At 39.3% G+C, this 20,132-nt stretch overlaps 1 protein-coding gene across 1 annotated transcript in view; it reads left to right on the top strand.

The window, feature by feature from the left end:
- The window catches only part of tbc1d10ab (TBC1 domain family, member 10Ab), a 69,423-nt gene that overhangs the window by 24,359 nt on the left and 24,932 nt on the right, over positions 1-20,132 (top strand). Inside the window, exon 2 of the mRNA XM_073065669.1 lies at positions 10,810-10,909. Coding sequence (XP_072921770.1) covers positions 10,810-10,909 — 100 coding nt within the window. The remainder of the gene's footprint in view (positions 1-10,809; positions 10,910-20,132) is intronic.

The raw sequence follows: 20,132 nt of genomic DNA, 5'->3' as shown, positions 1-20,132 counted from the left end.
GATTTCAACCAGGCCAGCTTGAATTTGTCGCTGAACAACTACCACCAACATATCACCTGTGGAATCAGAGGAGCCAACTCACTTGACCACTGTTGCACCACCATCAAGAATGCTCACCGTGCCAAACCGCACTCACACTTTGGAAAGTCCAATCACCTGGCTGTACTTCTACTCTCAGCATACAGGCAGACACTAAAGACTGCAGCACCATTGGTGAGGATCAAGAAAGGAGGTGGAGGAGCGCTTACAAGACTGCTTTGAGTCCGTAGACTGGACAGTATTCAGGGGGTCTTAACGAATACGCTGACTTCATCAAAACCCATGTGGATGAGTGTGTGCCTTTGAGGTCATACTGGACATATCCAAATCAAAAGCTTTGGATGAACCAGGAGATTCATAGTCTGCTAAGGGCCAAGACCGGTGATCCAGATCTATACAAGAGTTCAGTTATAAACTATAAAAATAGAAGGCTATTTTTAGAGCAAAAGCAATTCTGATTGAAGTTAGAGATGGAATTGGATGCACATCAGCTCTGGCAGGAATTGCAGGCCATTACTTCCTACAAAGTGAAACCTGAAATCATGAATGGCACTGATGCCTCACTTCCGGATGAGCTCAATGCCCTTTATGCATGCTTTGATAGGGAGAATAAAACTGCACTTGTGTGAATCCCTGCAGCATCAAAAGCCGACATCAGAATATCTTTCAAGAGGGTGAACCCTCGCAAGGCATCACACCCTGATGTTGTAACTGGTAGAGCTTTGCCAACCAACTGGCAGGAATGTTCAAGGACACCTTTAGACTCTCACTGCTGCAGTTAGGATGCCACCTGCTTCAAAAGGCCGACGATCATATCTGTGGGCAAGAAGAACAGGGTGGGCTACCTCAGTAGCCATCACCCAATAGCACTCACATCTACTGACTGTCTCAGCCTGAGCACACACCCCTCAGTATCAGTGGCTGTACAATGGAGAGAGTGGAAAACATCAAGTTCCTTGGGGTGCAGATCTCGGACAATCTCACCTGGTCCAGGAACACTACTGGGATTGTGAAATGAGCCCAGCAGAGATTGCCCTTTTTGAGGAAGCTTAAACAAGCATCACTCCCCACTAACATCTTAACTACATTCTACAGAGGAGTGGTTGAGAGTGTGCTGACCTTTTGCATCACAACCTGGTACTCCAGCTGCAGTGCTGCTGACAAAAAAGCCTTGCAGAGGGTGGTTGGGGGAGCAGAGAAGGTTATTGGGGTCTTCCTACCGTCTGTCCAAGACCTCTTTCAGAGTCGATGCCTCCAGAAGACACAGTACATCATTAAAGACCCCTCACACCCTCTCCATGAACTGTTTGGTCTTCTGCCATCAGGTAAACGTTACAGGTGCATCAAAACTAAAACCACAAGGCTACTAAACGGCTTCCTCCCACAGGCAGTCAGACTGCTAAATAGCTGCTCTACCTGACTCTGCTTTGGACACTTTTAACTTGCACTGGATGCTTATAACTTGTACTGGATGCTTATAATTTGTTTTTAACTGACATGTGGCTGTTGTGTTTTACTATTTATTGTTATGTTTATTATTTAGTGTTGCGTTTGTTATGTTTATGATTGCACTGCTCCTGGGAAACGCTGTCATATTCTGCCCTGCAGAGCTGATGTACGGTTAGAATGACAATAAAGTTTTTGGATCTTGAATCTTTGAGAGGTTGGTCAAGGCTAGGATCAACTACTACCTAAGTAAGGACATGGACCCACTGCATTTTGTTTATTGCCAGAGTAGGTCTGCAGCGAATGCGATCTCTCTTGCTCTCCACTCAGCCTTGCATCACCTAGACAATAGTAACTCCTATGTCAGGCTGTTTATTGATTACAGTTCAGCGTTCAACACAATCATGCTCTCAGTTCTTATAAAAAAGCTCCAAACCCTGGGCCTCTGTTTCCCCCCTTTGCAAGTGGACCCTTGACCTCCTCACTGGGAGACCCCAGTCAATGCAAATAGTAAATAAAATCTCCATCTCGTTGATGGTCAACAGTGGCTCACCTCTAGGATGTATGCTTGGCCCACTGTTTTACTTTCTACAGTGTGGCAAGGCACAGATCAAACAGCATCTATAAATTTGCAAATGGTACAACAATTGTTGGCAGAATTTTAGATGGTGATGAGGTGGTGTGCAGGAACAAGATTGATCAGCTGGTTGAATGGTATTACAGCAACAACCTTGCACTCAACGTCAGTAACTCCAAGGAATTGATTGTGGACTTCAAGAAAGATAAGTCGAGGGAACACACACCAGTCCTCATGGAGGGATCAGAAGTGGAAAGAGTGAATAGTTTCAAGTTCCTAGGTGTAAACATTTCTGAGGATCTAACCTGGGCCCAGCATATTGATACAATTACAAAGAAAGCACGACAGCAGCTACATTTCATTTGGAGTTTGCGGAAAATTGTGTCACCAAAGATGCTCGCAACTTTCTACAGATGTGCCATGGAGAGCATTCTGAATGGTTGCATTACTGTCTGGTACCAAGTGGCCATTACACAGGATCAGAAAAGGCTGCGGAAAACTGTGAACTCAGTCAGCTCCGTCATGGCACTAGCCTTCCCAGCATCCAGGACACCTTCAAAAGGAGATGCCTCAAAAAGGCACCATCTATCATTAAGCAACCCCCCCCCCCCCCCCCCCCCACCAATCACTCAGGGCATGCTCTCTTCTCATTGCTACCATCAAGGAGGTGGTACAGGAACTCAATGTTTCAGAAATAGCTTCTTCCCCTCTGCCATCATATTTCTGATTTTTTTTCTGCCCTCTCTTTTTGTACTACTTAATTTATTTTTATATACAATTTATAGTTTTTATTACTATGTATTGCAACGTACTGCTGTCTCAAAACAACAAGTTTCACCACATATGCCTGTGATATTAAACCTGATTCTGATTATGGATTGGAGACTTTCTTCCTCAAAGAACATTTGTGCACCAGATGGGTTTTTACAACAAATTGTTTACATAATTATCATTTCTAAGACTTGCTTTTTTTTAATGATATAGTTAAAACAAATGAAATGGTTTGGAACATTTTTCTTGTTTCCCAGAGGTAAATTGTACATGTTTTGGCAGAGGCTTAAAATAAGTATTGCAACAATTTTAGGTTGCATTAATGAAAAATGCATGTTTCTGTTCATTCTATTACATGCTCAATTTCTGTTTCATTACTTAGTATGTTAAATTAAACAATAGAGCCTTTGCACAAAAAAAAGGATGTAACTTATTTCAAGTAATTGTTCACTTAAACTTGCAAATGTTTGACTTCTTGCTTTTGAAGTTGAGACTTTGGAAACTTAATTTTATCTTTTTTTCATTTCTCCCATCTCTGCCATTCAAGGTCATTAACATTTTGCTCTGCAGGCCACCATTTCTTGGACTTTATTGGCAAAGTTCTATCAAGACACAGAAACAGTCTGCAGTGATTAAGACTGTTGTTTCTGATATCTAGTTGCAAATACCTTTTAGTTTTCCCAGTTTGAGAGTACTAGATGTATTATGTCATCATCATCTATTCTTCATTTCAGCCAAAATTTGACCCAGAGTTACATTTTGAACCTATAAGTATAATGTTTCATTGTTACTGTTCCATCCCCATCTGCAAGGAAAATCTTCATCCATGGCATTTGCTCTTCTTTTCATAACAGCAATTGTGGTTATCTCCTAGAAATGGTTATCATTTTTGGATGGATTATGCCTAATTCCTTATTAAGCGTTTTAGAATCAGAATTCAGTTTAATGACAGTGAAAATACTGGAGACATTTAGTGGATCATTCAACATCTATAGAGGGAAAGGGATAGTCAGTGTATTGGTTGGACACACTGCATCAAATGTCAACCATCCTTCAGCCTCTACAGATGCTGCTGAGTTTCTCCATCAGTTTGTTTTTTTTAAATCAAAGTTTCAAGTTTCACGGTATATTTATTATCAAAGAATGTCTAAATTATACAACCTTGAGATTTGTTTGCTTACATAGCAAGAAACCAGAGAGCCCATTTAAAATAAAATAAAGACCAACACCTGATGCACAAGAGAAAGGGGGGGGGGGGAGAGAAACAACAAATCATGCAAACAATAGAAGCAAGCAGCAACATTTTGAACCAAATTGAGTCCTTAGATCCAAACTCCAAAGCAGTCTGGAATAGGCCCAAAGCCTCATGGAGCACAGTAGGCAGTCTTCATAGCCTCTGCAGGTGGAGAGAGGAGTGAACATCATGGAGAGTGAGTGAAATTGGCTTTCACCTCTGATCCCAACACCCTGTCTTTGCGGTCTATCTTGGACAGTGTTTAAATTGTCTGAACAGCTTGTTGTACCTTGCTTTAGGACCCTGGCACTGCTACAACAAAAGGCTCCAGGCCTGGGCCACGCTACCCAGCGACTCGCTCCAAACCCAGATTTAGCCGCCCAGCCTGAAGCTGCTCTAAAGCTCTTCAATTCAGCTCCAGATCCAGCATCTGCAGCCTTGTCTTTGATCTTAATGAAGTTTATTTATTTAATTCAATCACTTCCAAACCTGACTTCTGAAGGCACGTGATGCATGGGGAGGGGGGCGGTGGAAATGAATGTTTTGGTTTTTGAAAAAGAGAATAAGCTACAGTATATCATCTAATCCATTTATCTGCAGTTACTAGACCAAATGACCATACGTGCATTCTTTCTGGTTGGAAGGTGATGAGCCAGACTGTCTTCAGACTAGTAAAATGAATCCTAGCATCACTGCCAGGCGTTCGAATCTTTTGGTCTTTATGACAGTGAGCAGCTGTTACCATTTGGCAATCCAACTTTATTGATGGTGCAACTGGTCTCCAGACTGTTGGGAGTATGGGGAGGGAAATTATTAGGGGTGGTGGTGTGATTAGGAGCAACAGTGATGGAGTTAAGTGCAGAACACTTTGAGTGTTTGTGTATAAACAGCAGGACGGGGGTATTTGTGATGAATGGTTAAGTAAAGACACAACCTGCCATAATTTTAAAGGTTGTTTGAATGACTGTCCACTTTTTGCTTCCTTTCCGTTGATTGATGTGAAAACCCCAGTGATTTTTCTTAACTGTCTTTAAGTGTTACGGTAATTTATCATGTGAGCTGGGGCGTGGTAGAAGCAAATAAGTATAGCCATATATTCACTCTTTGTCCTCAATAGTTTAGTTGAGGGGGGTGAGCCAGGGGAGTGACTGTTTTTGTTGACCCCATTTACAAGCTTCACTTATTTCACTAATCCGCTAGTTTCGCTAATAAAGCTATACTTGATCATTTGTCTTTGCTGGTGTTGTAATAAAGAATTGAATGTAGTTTTTTCAGCTTGGGACTCAGTTACTTGGAAGCGTGTTCTACAGCTTTAACTCCCTCACTCAGTCTCTCAGTGGTTTTGGTTTGTTTTTCAAGTAATCACTATACACACAGTTTAAAAAAAAACTTAAGGGATTTCCACACCAGTGATCTGTGAAACAAAGGAAGTGGTGTTGTCAGTGCCCTTGAGGTCCAGTCACATTACATCCCTATGTGTTGCTGTTCAGAGGGGACAGTATCAACATAAAGGTCGACTCATGGTGGTAAAATTGTAAAGTTATTACAAACATTTAAAAATTAGGGCAGCTTGTGTTTTAATTATTTACAAAAAATATCTGCATCTTGCTGAATGCATGGGTAAAATAATGCATCCTTTCTGTTGATTTTTAATTGGCTATGCAAAGCTGTCTAATTTTCAGTCATGATCTGAACCCTTTGAATGTTAAACCCAGAAGGTTGCTTTCATTCGTGATGTTTCCTGTTTGTATTATTTAAATAGAAAAGTAAAATTGAGAATTTCAAAGGTCCAATCCAATGCTGTTTTGCCAGAAATATTCTGAGGCCTATTTTTGGAACAAAGTCAGGTATTAAATAATGCACCATATTTAATAGTCACTTCCTCATGAATACAAGAGATGCCATACGAGGAAGTGTCTGCTTGTTAAGAGTTGTTCCTTATTGTCCATCTTGTTAAAAATATAAGTAACTTGACTGGCATGTAGAATTTGTGTAGGAAGCTAATTAGACTTTTGCCTTAATTAGCTACTTCTACTAGGTGCAAAAGGGTAGAAAATTTAGTTTGCATTGTAAAGTTGTAACTTACTGCCACTCTCTATCAACTTTGAAATGATTAACCTACCTTGTGAGGCTTGTGAAGCCACTGCGTTACAATGACTTGCGTTCAATCCTGATCTTTAGTGCGTTCTGTGTGGTTTTTGTGTTCTCCCTGTGTCTGCGTGGGTTTCCTTGGGTGTCCCAATTTCTTGCCACATCCCAATGAAGTGTGGTTTGCTAGATCAATTGGCCATTTTAAATTGCCCCTAATGAGGAGGTGAGTGGTATAATCAGGGATAAATAGAGGAGAATGTGGGATTAATTTATTAAGTATGTCAATGGTTGGCATGGACTGTGAATTTAAGAGTCTGTTTCCTCACTATAAACCTTTGAATTTATCCAGTGTCTAATTCAGCCTTGCACATTGAGAGATCCCAATTTAACCTGCTTTGTTAGGTAGTGTCAGTGGAGACACTATTAATTGAACATTGGAGTTACTTTTGAAATATTCTTCAGTGTGCTAACGAAACTGATTTCAAGTCATTTGAGCTACTCTGAATATTCTGGTCTTGGACCTCTTTTTGATGCTTCCCCAAGCAAATTAAGATGGTATCTGACCTCAATCAAGTTTTTAATTAAAATATTTACAATTCTAATTTCAACTCAACAAGCTAAGATTACTTTTCAATCTTGCTGTAAGTTTATTGAAGATTAGGAATGAGATGGTTGCCTCTTGTCAGTCCAAACTAAAGTACTTTCTAATATCTTTGGTATTTGATCAGTAATTTTTACTTTTGGAGTTTAAATGTTTTGCTTTCAATTTATTAACTTTTTTAAAATCTAGAAATATGATTGGTAAATGGAATAGATTGTATGCTCCAAGTGTAAAAAAATATACTTGTTGAGGCATTCTGATATCTTTAGAATTCATTTTCAGACTCCTTGGGGACCAGTGCTCAGCAGTGAACTATATAGCCAAGCAAAGACAATTATGATGTGGGCTTTTTGCAAACCAGAGCAGCAGGTGCTGTCAGCCTGCAGCAGCTGCCCACACTCATTAAGCTGTATTGGCGACATGACTCGCCCCTGCCCTTACAGGCAGCTTTTGCACATCACTTCATTGGCTCCACGTTGAACCAGGCGGTAGTGAGATCACGTAATAATTTCAGTGTTGTGGGAGTAACAATTTGGGGCTAAATCCTCAACTTGGTTGTGAGCACAGCAGCAAAGGAAGTCAGGGACTACTGCTACATTCCTGATGCAGCTGTACTGTGGTAATGCATTTCTTGACTCTATTAGTGTGCTTGAACTTGGGAATGCACCTCAATACTAAGCAAAGTGTTTTCCATTTATTAATGATGAGGTTTTTGCAGCAATCTTGCTGCAAGGACAACTCCCACTTATCTAAATCAATAAAGTTGCGGCAACATTGAGTCATCTGGCTTTCAGTAAGCAAAGGACTACCAATGGCCAACCCTCAACATTTTTCAGCACAGCTTGCTAAGGTCCATTGCTGCTTATGACTAAAGTCATTGAATTAAACTAATTCTACAAGTCAGTTTCTGTAAAATATCATTATCTGGGTGGTGGGTATTCCCATTCACTTCCAAATATGTAGTTGTGCTAACTTATGGATGTCAAAGAAAGTCAATTAATCCAGTGCCAGATTTACCTTTAAAAATGAAGGTGCATTTACATCGCCGCAGTTTTGTTCTGTGGTGAGACCAGGATACTATTCGTCTGAGAGTTTTCCCGCTAAGTCAGGGAGTTGTCTTTTTAGTCCTATGATAGCCATTCAACCAGAACATTAATACATCTCAGTGAAATAGTAATGGGTATTAATTTGTGCTCTGCTTAAAGGTCAGCTTGTGGTTAAATAGTGTTTATAATGCTGGAGAGGAAATGGTTGCAACACACACAAAAAGCTCGAGGAACTCAGCAGGCCAGGGAACATCTATGGGGGGAGAAAAATACAGTCGATGTTTCAAGCCAAGACCCTTGGGCAGGACTGGAGGAAAACAAGAGAACTACATTTAAAAGGTGGGGGGAGGGGAGAGAAAAACACAAGGTGATAGGTTGAAACCAGGCGAGGGGGAGGGATGAAGTAAAGAACTCGTAAGTTAATTGGCAAAATCGATACAGGGCTGGAGAAGGGGTAATCTAACTGGAGAAGACAGAAGGCCATGGAAGAAAGAAAAGGGGGAGGCGCACCAGAGGGAGGTGATAGGCAGGCAAGGAGAGTAGGTGAAAGAGGGAAAAGAAGATGGGGAATGGTGAAGGGAGGGGGGAGCATTACCGTAAGTTCGAGAAACCGGTGTTCATCCTTTCTCTAGTCTAACAGCTGCCATGGCTTCTTGTTTAACTGTAGCACATCCTTGCTTTCAGCCAACGGTTAAGTGTGATTTAAAGTTTGTTGTAAACACCTGTCCCTCAAATATAATTATCTTTTATAACACAAATGTGGTTTAAGATTCAGAAGGGGTAAGAAACCCAGATAAACTCTGTTCAAGTTAAAATGTATGAGACTAAAAGCACCTGACGAGAAGTAATTTGCAACCCGTACATGATGTAAATGTAATCACCTGACTATTGCCTAGTTCATCTGGACTATGACAGAATTTCCAAAATCATTGCTTATAATAGTATATGAGAAATAGTACTTCTGTTTCAAAACAGATTAGTCCATGCAGTACCAGTAGTTTACATTTTCAGTTAATGGCCTATAGGGCATTTTTGGAACGATGTTTTCTAATGTGGATGGAGAATAAGTAACTTAAATGTTGGTCCAACACAATGTGCATAAATTTTTTTGGGGTGGGGGAAATCCAGCATAAAAACAAATTTTCTCATATGGACAAAGATTGGGAAGTCATGGAGGTTGATCTCACTGACTCGCATCTGAGTGAAATGTCATTAGGAGGTGGGGACAAATGACTTTAGTTAGATGAGAATTATAACCACTGCATAGAGTTCTGAGCATGTTATATGACAAGTATTAAAGCCATCAGAAGGGATCAGTGGAGAGTAATGCTGGATTACATTTGTGAAGGATTCTGATCTTTTCACTATAAAGGGAAAATGCTTTGAGATTTAAAAACCAAAGGTGCTATCAAAATACAAATTCTAATATAATTCATGTGGAAAAAACCTTCCTGGGGTTTGAATTAAAATCAAAAGAATGATGGAGGAAATGAAAAGTTATTGCTTTAATAGGCAAATGAGGCTCATTCTTTTCAAACAATTGGTAAGCATTTGAAAAATGTATAAGGGTATATGAGTAAGTGTTGAGAAATGCATTGTTCTGTGTTGAACATTACGTGCATGCTGTGTTGGTGTCAGAATATGTGGTGACACTTGCGGGTTGCTCCAGCACATCCTTGGGTGTGTTGGTTGTTAACACAAATAACACAGTTCACTTGTATGTTTTGATGTGCATATGATACAGAATAAGCGGTACATGATGTATTAAACTGTTGTCTCCTTGGCAATAAATTCAGTAATATTTCGGTGGACCTGGGGTATGGCCCAGGTCAATCATGTGAGGCAAAATGGTGCCAATAAATGCATGGACACATGGAGCTGAGCTGGTTTAGAATGGCAAATATGTAAGAAATATTTTTAGATAATGGTGCAAATTTTGTGTGTGTGTATATGTGTTTAATAGTTCCCTTCAAACCTTTAAATTATATCTGTACCAAAGGAAGGTGACTGTTGAATGTTAAAATGGCTGTTCTTTATAGAAAATATGAGAAAATGGGCTTTAAATGCCTGTTTCAGAAACCATTCATGTATCTGTGGATCTCTGAAATTTATTTATTTAGCAATACAGCGCAGGGTAGGTACTTCTGGCTTTTTGACCCACACCGCCCCAGGAACTTCACAACTCTGATTAACCCTAACCTAATCACGGGACAATTAAACAATGACCAGTTAGCCTACCCGGTATATTTTTGGACTGTGGGAGGAAACCAGAACATCCACGAAAACCCACACATTCCAAAGGTGACTGCTCACAGAAGGGATTGGAATTGAACTCTGAATACTGGAACATGCTGACTGGTATAGTGTCGTGCTAACCACTGCACTAACATGGCATATAAAACCATTCAGAAAATGGTTTCTGAAGCAGGCACGAAGCCCATTTTCTCATAATTTCTATAAATGCTGAGTTACTGTCTCAGTGTCTTCCAGCAATGCCATCAAAAGCTGGCCATTCATAGGATCTTGGCTGTAAAATAGTTTTCATATCGATTTCTCATTTGCTGACGTAAAATCTTGTACCAAAGTGCTGCTTTTTAGATGTTCAATTCATTGAAGCTTGAGATATGGATAAGTGATTTAATGTTTTTTGTTTTGAATCTACTTTCAAAATCGATAATTTACATTTCTTGGTAATTATATGTGGTGCTGGCTTTTTATGCTCCAATGCTAGAGTCCATAATATTAATTTAGGTCTTCATAGCAATGCATTAAGAATTGAATTTTTTAAGTCTTTCATGGTACTTTTGGATGTATTTGGGCTATTTTTCCCTTCAACACTAAGCAAAATGTAAAAAATGAAAATGGAAAATCAATTGTTTGAATGCTACATTTTATTTCAACCTGCAATAACAGTAGTCCACATTTTGCAGTCAATGGCAAAGCAACAATTATTTTCACTGATTAAAGGTTCCACTCTTAAGCATAATATTTAAATTGTTTCCAGGCAACCTGAAATACCCCCTGAGGTACTTCGACAACGGGAATCCAAATGGCTGGATATGTTGAACAACTGGGATAAATGGATGGCCAAAAAACACAAGAAGGTAAGGCTGATCTTGTATAGTTTCTGTCCGAGAAAGCAAGGTAATCATTGAACTCAACATGCTTCAAAACCTTTGCTGCACTGTTTGTTGAGGTGACCCGTGAGCAATTCATTTTTTTCCTTTACATGTTTTTAAACATGGATGTACGTGGTCATAAATTGCAGTTTTCTGAACTTTGATACTTCTGTTAATATCAGCTACCTCCTGGTCTTGTGATTTCTAGCTGACTCAAATTGGGGACGGGAGATGGACATCACACGATTTTGACTTCATCTCAAGTTAATGTAAATTAAGGGAATGAATTGTAATCGTTTATCTCCACGTATAATTAAGTTCAATTATAGTGAACTATAATGTACCAGTTACAGAGTGACTGTATGGCTGATGTGTGCTGAATCATCACAAACCCATAGGCGCAGGGTCTATTTGCATGGTGGTTAAGATTTCATAGGATGTCTGACAATTGGATTCTCATGTCTTCGTAGACACATCAGCTGCTTTTGGGGAAGTGACTCCAGCACAACTCACTAATTATTACTTTTAATTTTGTTCCTGGTGTTTATATGTTGCCTTTCTCCTGGCTGTTGCTCCATTCTGTGCCTTGAAGCACATCAGGCAGCAACCTTACCGTTTCTTTAGCAGTTGTCTGGTTTTATGAGGCCGAGTTGCTAGCTCAACGCTCAACCCAGCACAGATGGGAAGTGTGCAAGAAGCAGTTCGGATTCGAACCTGGGACATTCATTTTGAAGGTCTGGTGTGGATGCCACTACACTACCCGCTGGCTTTATTCTCCTGGTGAATGCTGCTTAATTTAGTATTTGAGTTTCAGACTTTGATTCATTTGTTCTGACTAGGTGATTTTTCCAGTCTAAAGGGCAACTTGTGTGCGCTTCAGAGTTGTACTTTGAATTGTTATCACTTTGTCTATTGGAAGTACAATATGTGTCAACTGGAAACTAAAGGAGCTCTCCATTCTTGTGTGGGGGGGGGGAAGAACTATCCAAATGGTTAATTAGCAAAATTAAATGTTGATTGAAAGAACTTATTGTCACCAGATGTGTAACCTAGCTAGTTTAGTCATTTTGTTGCCATAGTTGCGAAGCATATCTGAAAGAATGGAATTACTCCAGTTGCACAGCTCAATCTGTTTTTAAAGATTGTTGAACAATTTTGTAAATTAATTGTATTAAATATCTTTAAATTTTGAGTGTATCTAATAGGGCTTTACACTGTGACCTGTTATAGATACTAATTTTTCTAGGAAAATTTTCTTTGGATTACCCAATATTGGACAATAATCATGTACTAATCTAAATAATGGTTAACTGGTAGGTTGATAAATGAATTCAATTCTGATCAATTGTTTCCCTTCAACATTGAGCAAAATGTACACAGGAAAATAGAAAATCGATTGCTTGAATGCTTTTGATTCAACACTGATCTCCAATGGCAGTAGTACAGATTTTGTAGTAAATGGCAAAGCAACAGTCCTTTTCACTGATCAAAGTCCTCAGCTAAGACCTAGAAATCCTTTATATAAAAAAAAGGGGACCTTGCTCTTTATTCATGTCTACTGTTATCAAGCTTGATTTAATTGGATCTCTGGTACCCAGCATTATCAATAGGTTGGTTAAGCATCAAATTATATTGAAGAATTATCAGGGGAAGATATGAACACAAGAGATTTTACAAGTGCTGAAAATCCAGAACAACACACAAAGTGATAGATGAACTCAGCAGATCAGGCAGCATCTATGATGAGGAACAAATAAGTGTGACAGTGTGTGTGTGTGTGTGTCTCTCTCTCTCTCTCTCAACCACTTTCCCCAAATTCACCATATGACTGGGGGATTTGCATGTGACAGATACATCTGGAATTGAGCTGCGGTGCTGTCCATCCCTCCTCTTCCCCATTGTCTGCTACCCACACCACCTGGTCAGAAATGGAGGACAGATGAAGCTGACTTTCTCTCATCCAGGAGGTATCTAGTAAGGCTTAATCTAGTCTCTGGTGGCACAGTGCTGAGGCCTTAGCCAAGAGATGAAGCTTCCCTCAAGACTTTGCAATAGTTTTAAACATCTCTGATATTGAAAAATGCTAATATTGCTTGAAATAAAATGATTAAAAATTTTAAAATTCATTCTAGCATGAAAACAATTTAAAGCATTGAAGTAAAATATAAAGAGTAAATTACTCCTGAATTCTATGATTGGCATACAGAGAAACATTCTGCAGTATAATGCTGGGCCTGGGAAATCTTAAGTGCAATTGATCTGGAATTTTGGACTCCAGCATCAGAGCCATTTTCTTCTGAGCATTTCCTCCCACTCTGCATTTTGCAGCTTCTTACATTTCTTATTTCATATTCTCTGTGCGAATCTCTTGTATATCAACAAAATAACTTCCAATAGCCTTCTCCATGGCAACCTAAGCCTTGCTCTTGTAGAATGATTTCCTTTATCCTATCTGACCCTTCTGGCTCATCCCACTCTTGCTTCAACTTGTAAGTTTTCTTTCCCTCCCAGTTCTGTTGGAAGGGTAATAGACGTGAACTCTGTTTCTCTTAGCATTAAAGCTGTCTGATGTACTGAATGTTTCCACTTTCTGTTTCTATTTCAGAATTCCATTACTTTTTTAAAAAGTTTTCACTTCAAAATTTACTTCAGTTATTATGAAGTGAACCATCTTAACAGTTGTTTCACGTGGTCTTTCCTGTTTGCCGTTGGCTGCAAAGCTAAACACTTGGTCACATACAGAGAACGTTTAAGTGTGCAGTAATCTTGCTATTTTACTTATTAGTCTTATAAAGCTTCTCCATCTCAAACTGTTTGAATGTCCAGCTATGTTCCAAGTATGACCGATGTATCACTACTACGCAGGCATGCTTGAAACAACGGTGACACAGGTCCTTAATAGTCCAAGCTTTACAGAGTAATGTATTTTGACTATTTATTATCAGTTGGACAGTTACTTATCTCTATAAATGCATTGCATGGACACAGTAATTAACATTTACATAACCTGCTGCAGTGAATTTCTGTCCTGTAGTACAACTGTATCAGATATTCCACTTTAAAAGAGTATTGGTTGACTTACACTCTCGGAAAAGGGGGCTAGTTAAAGTTACAGTATATGCATGTGATTGCAGAGAAACTATTTTAAAATATTATAATAGTGAAGATGCAATTATGTGTGCAGTTCAGTACGCTCAATACCTTTCTTAAATCTGAAGGTATTCAGTGACTTCCTTGCTCCCACTACAATCTAGATCTTAACATAAAATTATTCTCTAGGGCTTTACTTTTTTTAAAAAAAAAACTATATTGTATAACTTGCCATTATTTTCTTGCCTCCTTCCCACCTTTCTTTCTCATTTCCCTTTTTTCCCCCCACACCCTACCACCCTGATAAAAGAAGATTCATTGGGCTGCCACATTCAATATAGTAGAATATATGTGCATGGTCAGATTATGTAGGTCATACTACGGTAGGGCAAGCTGACTGTAAAACTACTCTTGTATGAATACCATCTTCAGGAAAAAGCTGTTTAAAAAAAAACAGCTTTAGATGTCTGCAGTTGGAGTGATGTGGCTGCTTTTAGTAATGTAAAACTAGATGCTTGTTGATTAGTGTGAGCCATTCCATTTAAAGGCATAACTCATGGCAATTGGAGATGAGGTCTCCAGTTGGAGAGCAAGTTTTGGTTACTTCTGCACTCTTTATTTATGATGTCCATTTGTCTCCAAGCAATTTTCCTGCATTTATAGATGGTGCCATGTAACTTAATTCTATTTTTCACCAGTCTGTTTTTCATTAGAGAAAGAGGAAACATGGGCTGCTTGCTTGAGTTGCATATTCCATTCCTGCATTGATAATGACTTTTGCCAGCAAGACAAGTGGTTAAAGTCAATCTCCCAAGTTGTTTTAGAAAAGTCATTGTGAATCTTCATCCTGAGCTGCCACAGCATTTACTAACCTGTTATTCCTATAGTGCTGTTAAAAATAAGGATTCCATTATACTAATCTGACAACAATGAAGGAACTTTCCAGTTTAGGATAATTTGTGGTTGGAAGGAAAGTCGGAGCTGCTGTTGTCACTGAGGGTTCAGACAACCACTGATGTATGAAGAAAATCTGTTGTTAAGCGATTTTTTTTTTTCTCTCGTTTTTATCTGGGTTAAATGAGGTTTTAATATTACTGAATTCCCCTTTCTCTCTTGGGAAATTTAACAAAAAAATTACTGGACAAGCTATTTTAGACCCCGTAGTTTCTTGGAAACTGAAAATATAGTGTAATATGTATATTGATGCTTGAAGCCAATAGAATACTTTGAGTCCTCCTTACAAATGCAAAATTACAGAATATACTTGTGGATATTTGTCCATAACACAGGATGTTCTTTAATTTGCATGTTTTCAAAACCCTGAAACTGTTTCCTTTCATTGTGTTTGGTCTGAAATTCCTTTCCACACTTTTGGCCTCATTTATGAATTGGAATTGGTTTATTATTGTCATATGTACTGAGATACAGTGACAAGTTAGTCCTGCATACTTGTTCATATGTTATACTGCATTGAGATAAAACAAGGTAAAAAAAAATAAAAGAACATAGAATAAAGTGTACATGTACAGAGGAAGTGCAGATAAACAAATGAGGTACAAGATCAAAATGAGGTCAAAGTCCATTTTTTTGACTACAGAACCATTCAGTGGTAATAACAGTGAGGTGGAAGCTGTTCTTGAGCTTGTGGTGGGACATAGCTTCTGCCCAGTGGAAGAGAGAATGTACAGGTTGAGTGGTGTCTTTGATTATGCTGGTTGCTTTAGTGTGATACTCTGAGCTGTGTCCTCAACTGTCTACGGTTTCTTGCAGTGATGAGTTGAGCAATTGCCATGCCAAGCAATTTATGCATCCAGATGGGGTGCTTTTTATGGTGCATCAGTAAAAATTGATGGGGTCATGCTGGATTTCTTTACCTTTACCTCTTGAGGAAGCAGATGCCTCGGTGAGCTTTCTTGGCTTTGTCTTCAGTGAAGTTAGACAGGACAGGCTCTTGGCATGTTCATTCCTAGAAACTTGAAATTCTCAACTTTAAACCTCAACAACATTGATATAGACAGGAAGGAGCATGTGCATTGCTTCCCTTCCTGAAGTCAATGGTCCACTAACTTGTTTAGATGACATTGAGGGAAAGGTTGTTGACATGACATCATGTCACTTGCCTCTCTGTCTCTTGGAGCTCTCACTTATCATTGTTTGAAATATGACCACCTGTGATGGTGTCGTTTGCAAGTGTGTAAGGTGGAGTTGGAGCAAAATCTGGTCATGGAGTTGTGTGTACAAGTGCAGAGCATGGAGCTGAGGATGCAGCTTCATAGAGCACCAATGTTGAGAAATTGTGACAGATATATTTCTGACTATCCTTACCGATTGTAATCTGTTGGCCCAGGAAGTCAAGGAAGGAGGCATTGATTCAAATGATCTGGAGTTTGGTGATGAATTTGCTTGAAATTATGGTATTGAGCACTGAGCTATAGTTGGTAAACAATAGTCCGACATAGTTATCTTGACTGTACAGATATTGCAGATATAAGTGTCGGGCCAGGAAGGTGGAGTCTGCCATAGACCTATTTCAGTGGTAGGTAAATTGCAGTGGGTTAAGTTTGTCTAGATGGCTGGAGTTAATGCAGGCCGTGATTAGCTTCTCAAAGCTAATGATGGTGGAGATCAGAGCCACTGGGCAGTAGACATCAAGGCACACTATGTTGATTTTCTTAGGTACTAGGATGATGGTGGAATTATTAAGCAGGTGGGAACGACTAGTTGAAGCAAGAAGTGGTTAAAAACATCTGCAGATACTGCTGCCAGTTGACTTGTACAGGCTGTGGACTCCATCCTGGCCTCATTGTACGTCCAAATTGGGGACTGTGGATTTAGGTGCATTGAAGACAGTAGGGGTAGCTAGTGACATATCTCCTTCTAATCATCTAGGTGACATAATCATCTAGGCTGGCGGTTGAGTCTTTGAATGTGGACCAGTCTACTGACTCAAAGCAGTCATGAAAAAGCTCATCTGTTTTCTCAGTCAGGCACTGTATGACTTTCCGTGCTGGATCCTCCCGTTTCAGCTTCTGCTTGTGTGCGGTGACTAGGTACACAGCCTGGTGGCTTGATGTACTGGAGTGTGAGCAGGGTAGTTAGTAGGTGGCCCAGTAGGCATCTTTGGTTTTATCACAATGGTCTAGGGCCCTAGGTGGCACAGGAGACATGCTGATAGTGTTTGGGTAACCCACACTTGGTGGTGGCCTGGTCGAAGTCACTCGCAATGATGAAGAGGACCTTCAAGACTTTTGACCACAGTATTGTTTATTGAGTGTGGGCTTCGTGTCTCTGAAATGGGATGTAAACTGTCGCCAGGATGGTTGAAGTAAGCTCCCATTTTAACTAATATGGGCAACACTTCACTGTTAGATATTCCAATTTGGGTGAGCAGGAGCTCGCCAGGACTCTCACTTCCGAGCAGATCCCTCTGCCTCTGTCTTGACCCAAGTGAGCCATGTAGTGAATTGAGAAGCCAGCAGGTTGAATGGTAGAATCAGGAGAATCAGATATAGGTAGACTAGGCATCTTTTTTTTGTGTGTGTGCCTTATGTCACAGTGCGTTAGAGTCTTGACTGTTACTCATTCTCTACTTGCATTTAAACCAGGAATTCTGTCTCAATACTCTGTTGAAAGGTGTACTGGAGAACACAAGCACACCAACATGTTTTTACTCTAAGAGTCACTACTTAATCCTAATGACACATTTATGGGTATACATTTGTATCATGCCATCTGGATACAGGCCCCTGTAATGAAGTGAGTGCCTTTTCTGGTTAGCTTCTTTCTCCTGTATTTAGAAATATTCTACCAAGACTTGCTTCCTGGGCCAAGATGTAAGTATGAAATTAGTAAAGCCTAAAACTAAATTTTGTAAGTTCAGCGTTTCAGTAGTAGTAGCTGATGTCTTTTTGAGCTTTGGTGAAAAGGTTGATGCCCAGTTCTGTTGTAATATGGAATGTTTTCAGTAACTAAGTCAAACATACAACAGTAAGTTATTTTTTTTCTTTTTGCGCTGTTTGTTAAAATACAGTGATATCTTTTTGTTGTACATCGATGACTTTCTCCAGCTTTGAGTTTCCATTGATAACCTCTATTTAGAATGTTGTGTTACTTCAATAACAAGTGTATTTTAAGTTTTATCCTTTCCTGTGTGCCTTATTTCACAGTGTGTTAGAGCTGTAATAATACTGTAATAATTTTAGTTTAAAAATACTGTAATTTTTCAATTCTGGCAGAAAATTCTGCAATCTAAGCATCTGTCGCAATTTTATTTTGGCTTCCAAATATGAGCTGGAGAACACAATACCCTCCAAGGTTTTTAATTATCTTAACCATATAACAATTACAGCACGGAAACAGGCCATCTCGGCCCTTCTAGTCTGTGCCGAACGCTTACTTGTTAACCTTCCTGGACTACGATTTTATGAATATTAAATGATTGATTAAATATTCAAATTAATATTGACATTGTTCAAATTTGTGTAATCTGTAATCAGTCCTCAGAAATTAGAGACAATAATAATTTCAAAATCATATCAATTTCTCCTTCTGGTGAACAAAAATCACCCCCACCAATTCTCCACTCTGACCTTTTACTTCGCACCTACTTGTCACTTCCCCGAGTCCTCTCCTCTCCTATCAGATTCTTTCTTCTCCATCCCTTGACCTTTCCAACGCACCTGGTTTCACCAGTTCTGTCGAGAGTCTTGTCCCTAAACATCAACTGTACTTTTTCCCCCTAGATGCTGCCTGGCCTGCAGAGTTCCTCCAGCATTTTGTGTGTGTTGCTTGGATTTCCAGCATCTGCAGATTTTCTCTTGTTTGTGAGTTCACCTATTACCTTCCAGCTAGTCTCTTTCCCCTCACCTTTAACTCTGGCATCTCGCCTCCTCCCTCTGTCCTGAAGAAGGGTCTTGGCCCGAAATGCTGGTGTTTACTCTTTTCAATAGATGCTGCCTACCTGAGTTCCTCCAGCACTTTGTGCGTGGTGCTTTGGATTTCCAGCATCTGCGGAATTTTTCGTGTTAGAAATCATGTACATTTGTGAAAAAAAAATCTTAAAATTAAAACCATGCTGGAAACATATTTGACTTGGATCTCTATGGTATCTTACAAGATTAGAAATATGAATTGTTTTGAAAGAACCAATGATTTAGAAGCTCAAGTTTTTGAATTTGCTTAACAGGCACGATTTCAAGATAGATTTCTTGAGCAGAAGAGGTTTAGATTTTGAAATATTTTGGTATTAAAAGGGTTAATGTTTCATGTGCAAGACTCGGGTTAATGAGTGTAAGATGTGAAATCTGTAACAGCCACATCTGTAAATGTGCACAATTTCTACAAGTTCTGCTTTTGAACTTTGAAAAATTTCCACTTAACTACATATTAAAGTCCATTCTTATGATACTGCCTGACTGAAGCCAGTACTATTCACGCCCTTTCTTGCTTGGTAACTGTTGCTCACAAGAATTCTTATCTACTAAGTCTTCAACAGCCAGCAGTGTTTTTGTATGTTATCTAATGGTGGGTGTTACCTTTTTTTTTGTTGGTATTTTACACTTCAGCTAATCCAGACTTGGAACCAGTTTACTGCACATTACTTTAGGAGAGATAGGAATCTCTGGGTAAATTGCTTCTGAACACTTGGGAAATGTGCAGACTGGTACAGTGTAGTTGAAATAAACGTTCAGTGCATAGTTTCCAAATAGTTTTCCTTCCTGAGTAATTGTTCAGTTATGGTTAAATGCAAGAAGTGCCGCCTTTAAGCCATTACAAATGGAGTAAGTCATTAGAAGAGAATTTTTCAATAATGGCTCAAATTTTTTCACCTTTTATTTTCAGATTATATTACTAGTGCATTAACCTCTAGAAATTGCCATAGGCATTATTAGTCATAAGTAATGAATGGGCTTGTGTGACTAAACTTGGTGGATCTTGATGTGTTGGGTAGTGCAAGGTGGATGAGGAGTAAGGTGCTCAAAGAGAGGAGTTTATTTAGGGAAACAGCTGGCATGAATTGATGGCAGCTCGTGCAGAGCAGATGTCCAAGATTATAACTCACCAGGTAGAAGTATCAGCTCCAAGTCTGAATTTAATGAAAGCCGGTGTATCAGAGCAA

Source organism: Hemitrygon akajei, chromosome 14 (assembly GCF_048418815.1).
Source record: "Hemitrygon akajei chromosome 14, sHemAka1.3, whole genome shotgun sequence".
NCBI lineage: Eukaryota > Metazoa > Chordata > Chondrichthyes > Myliobatiformes > Dasyatidae > Hemitrygon > Hemitrygon akajei.
The sequence above is the reverse complement of the archived record's forward strand: the minus strand, read 5'-3'. Positions and strand labels throughout refer to the sequence as shown.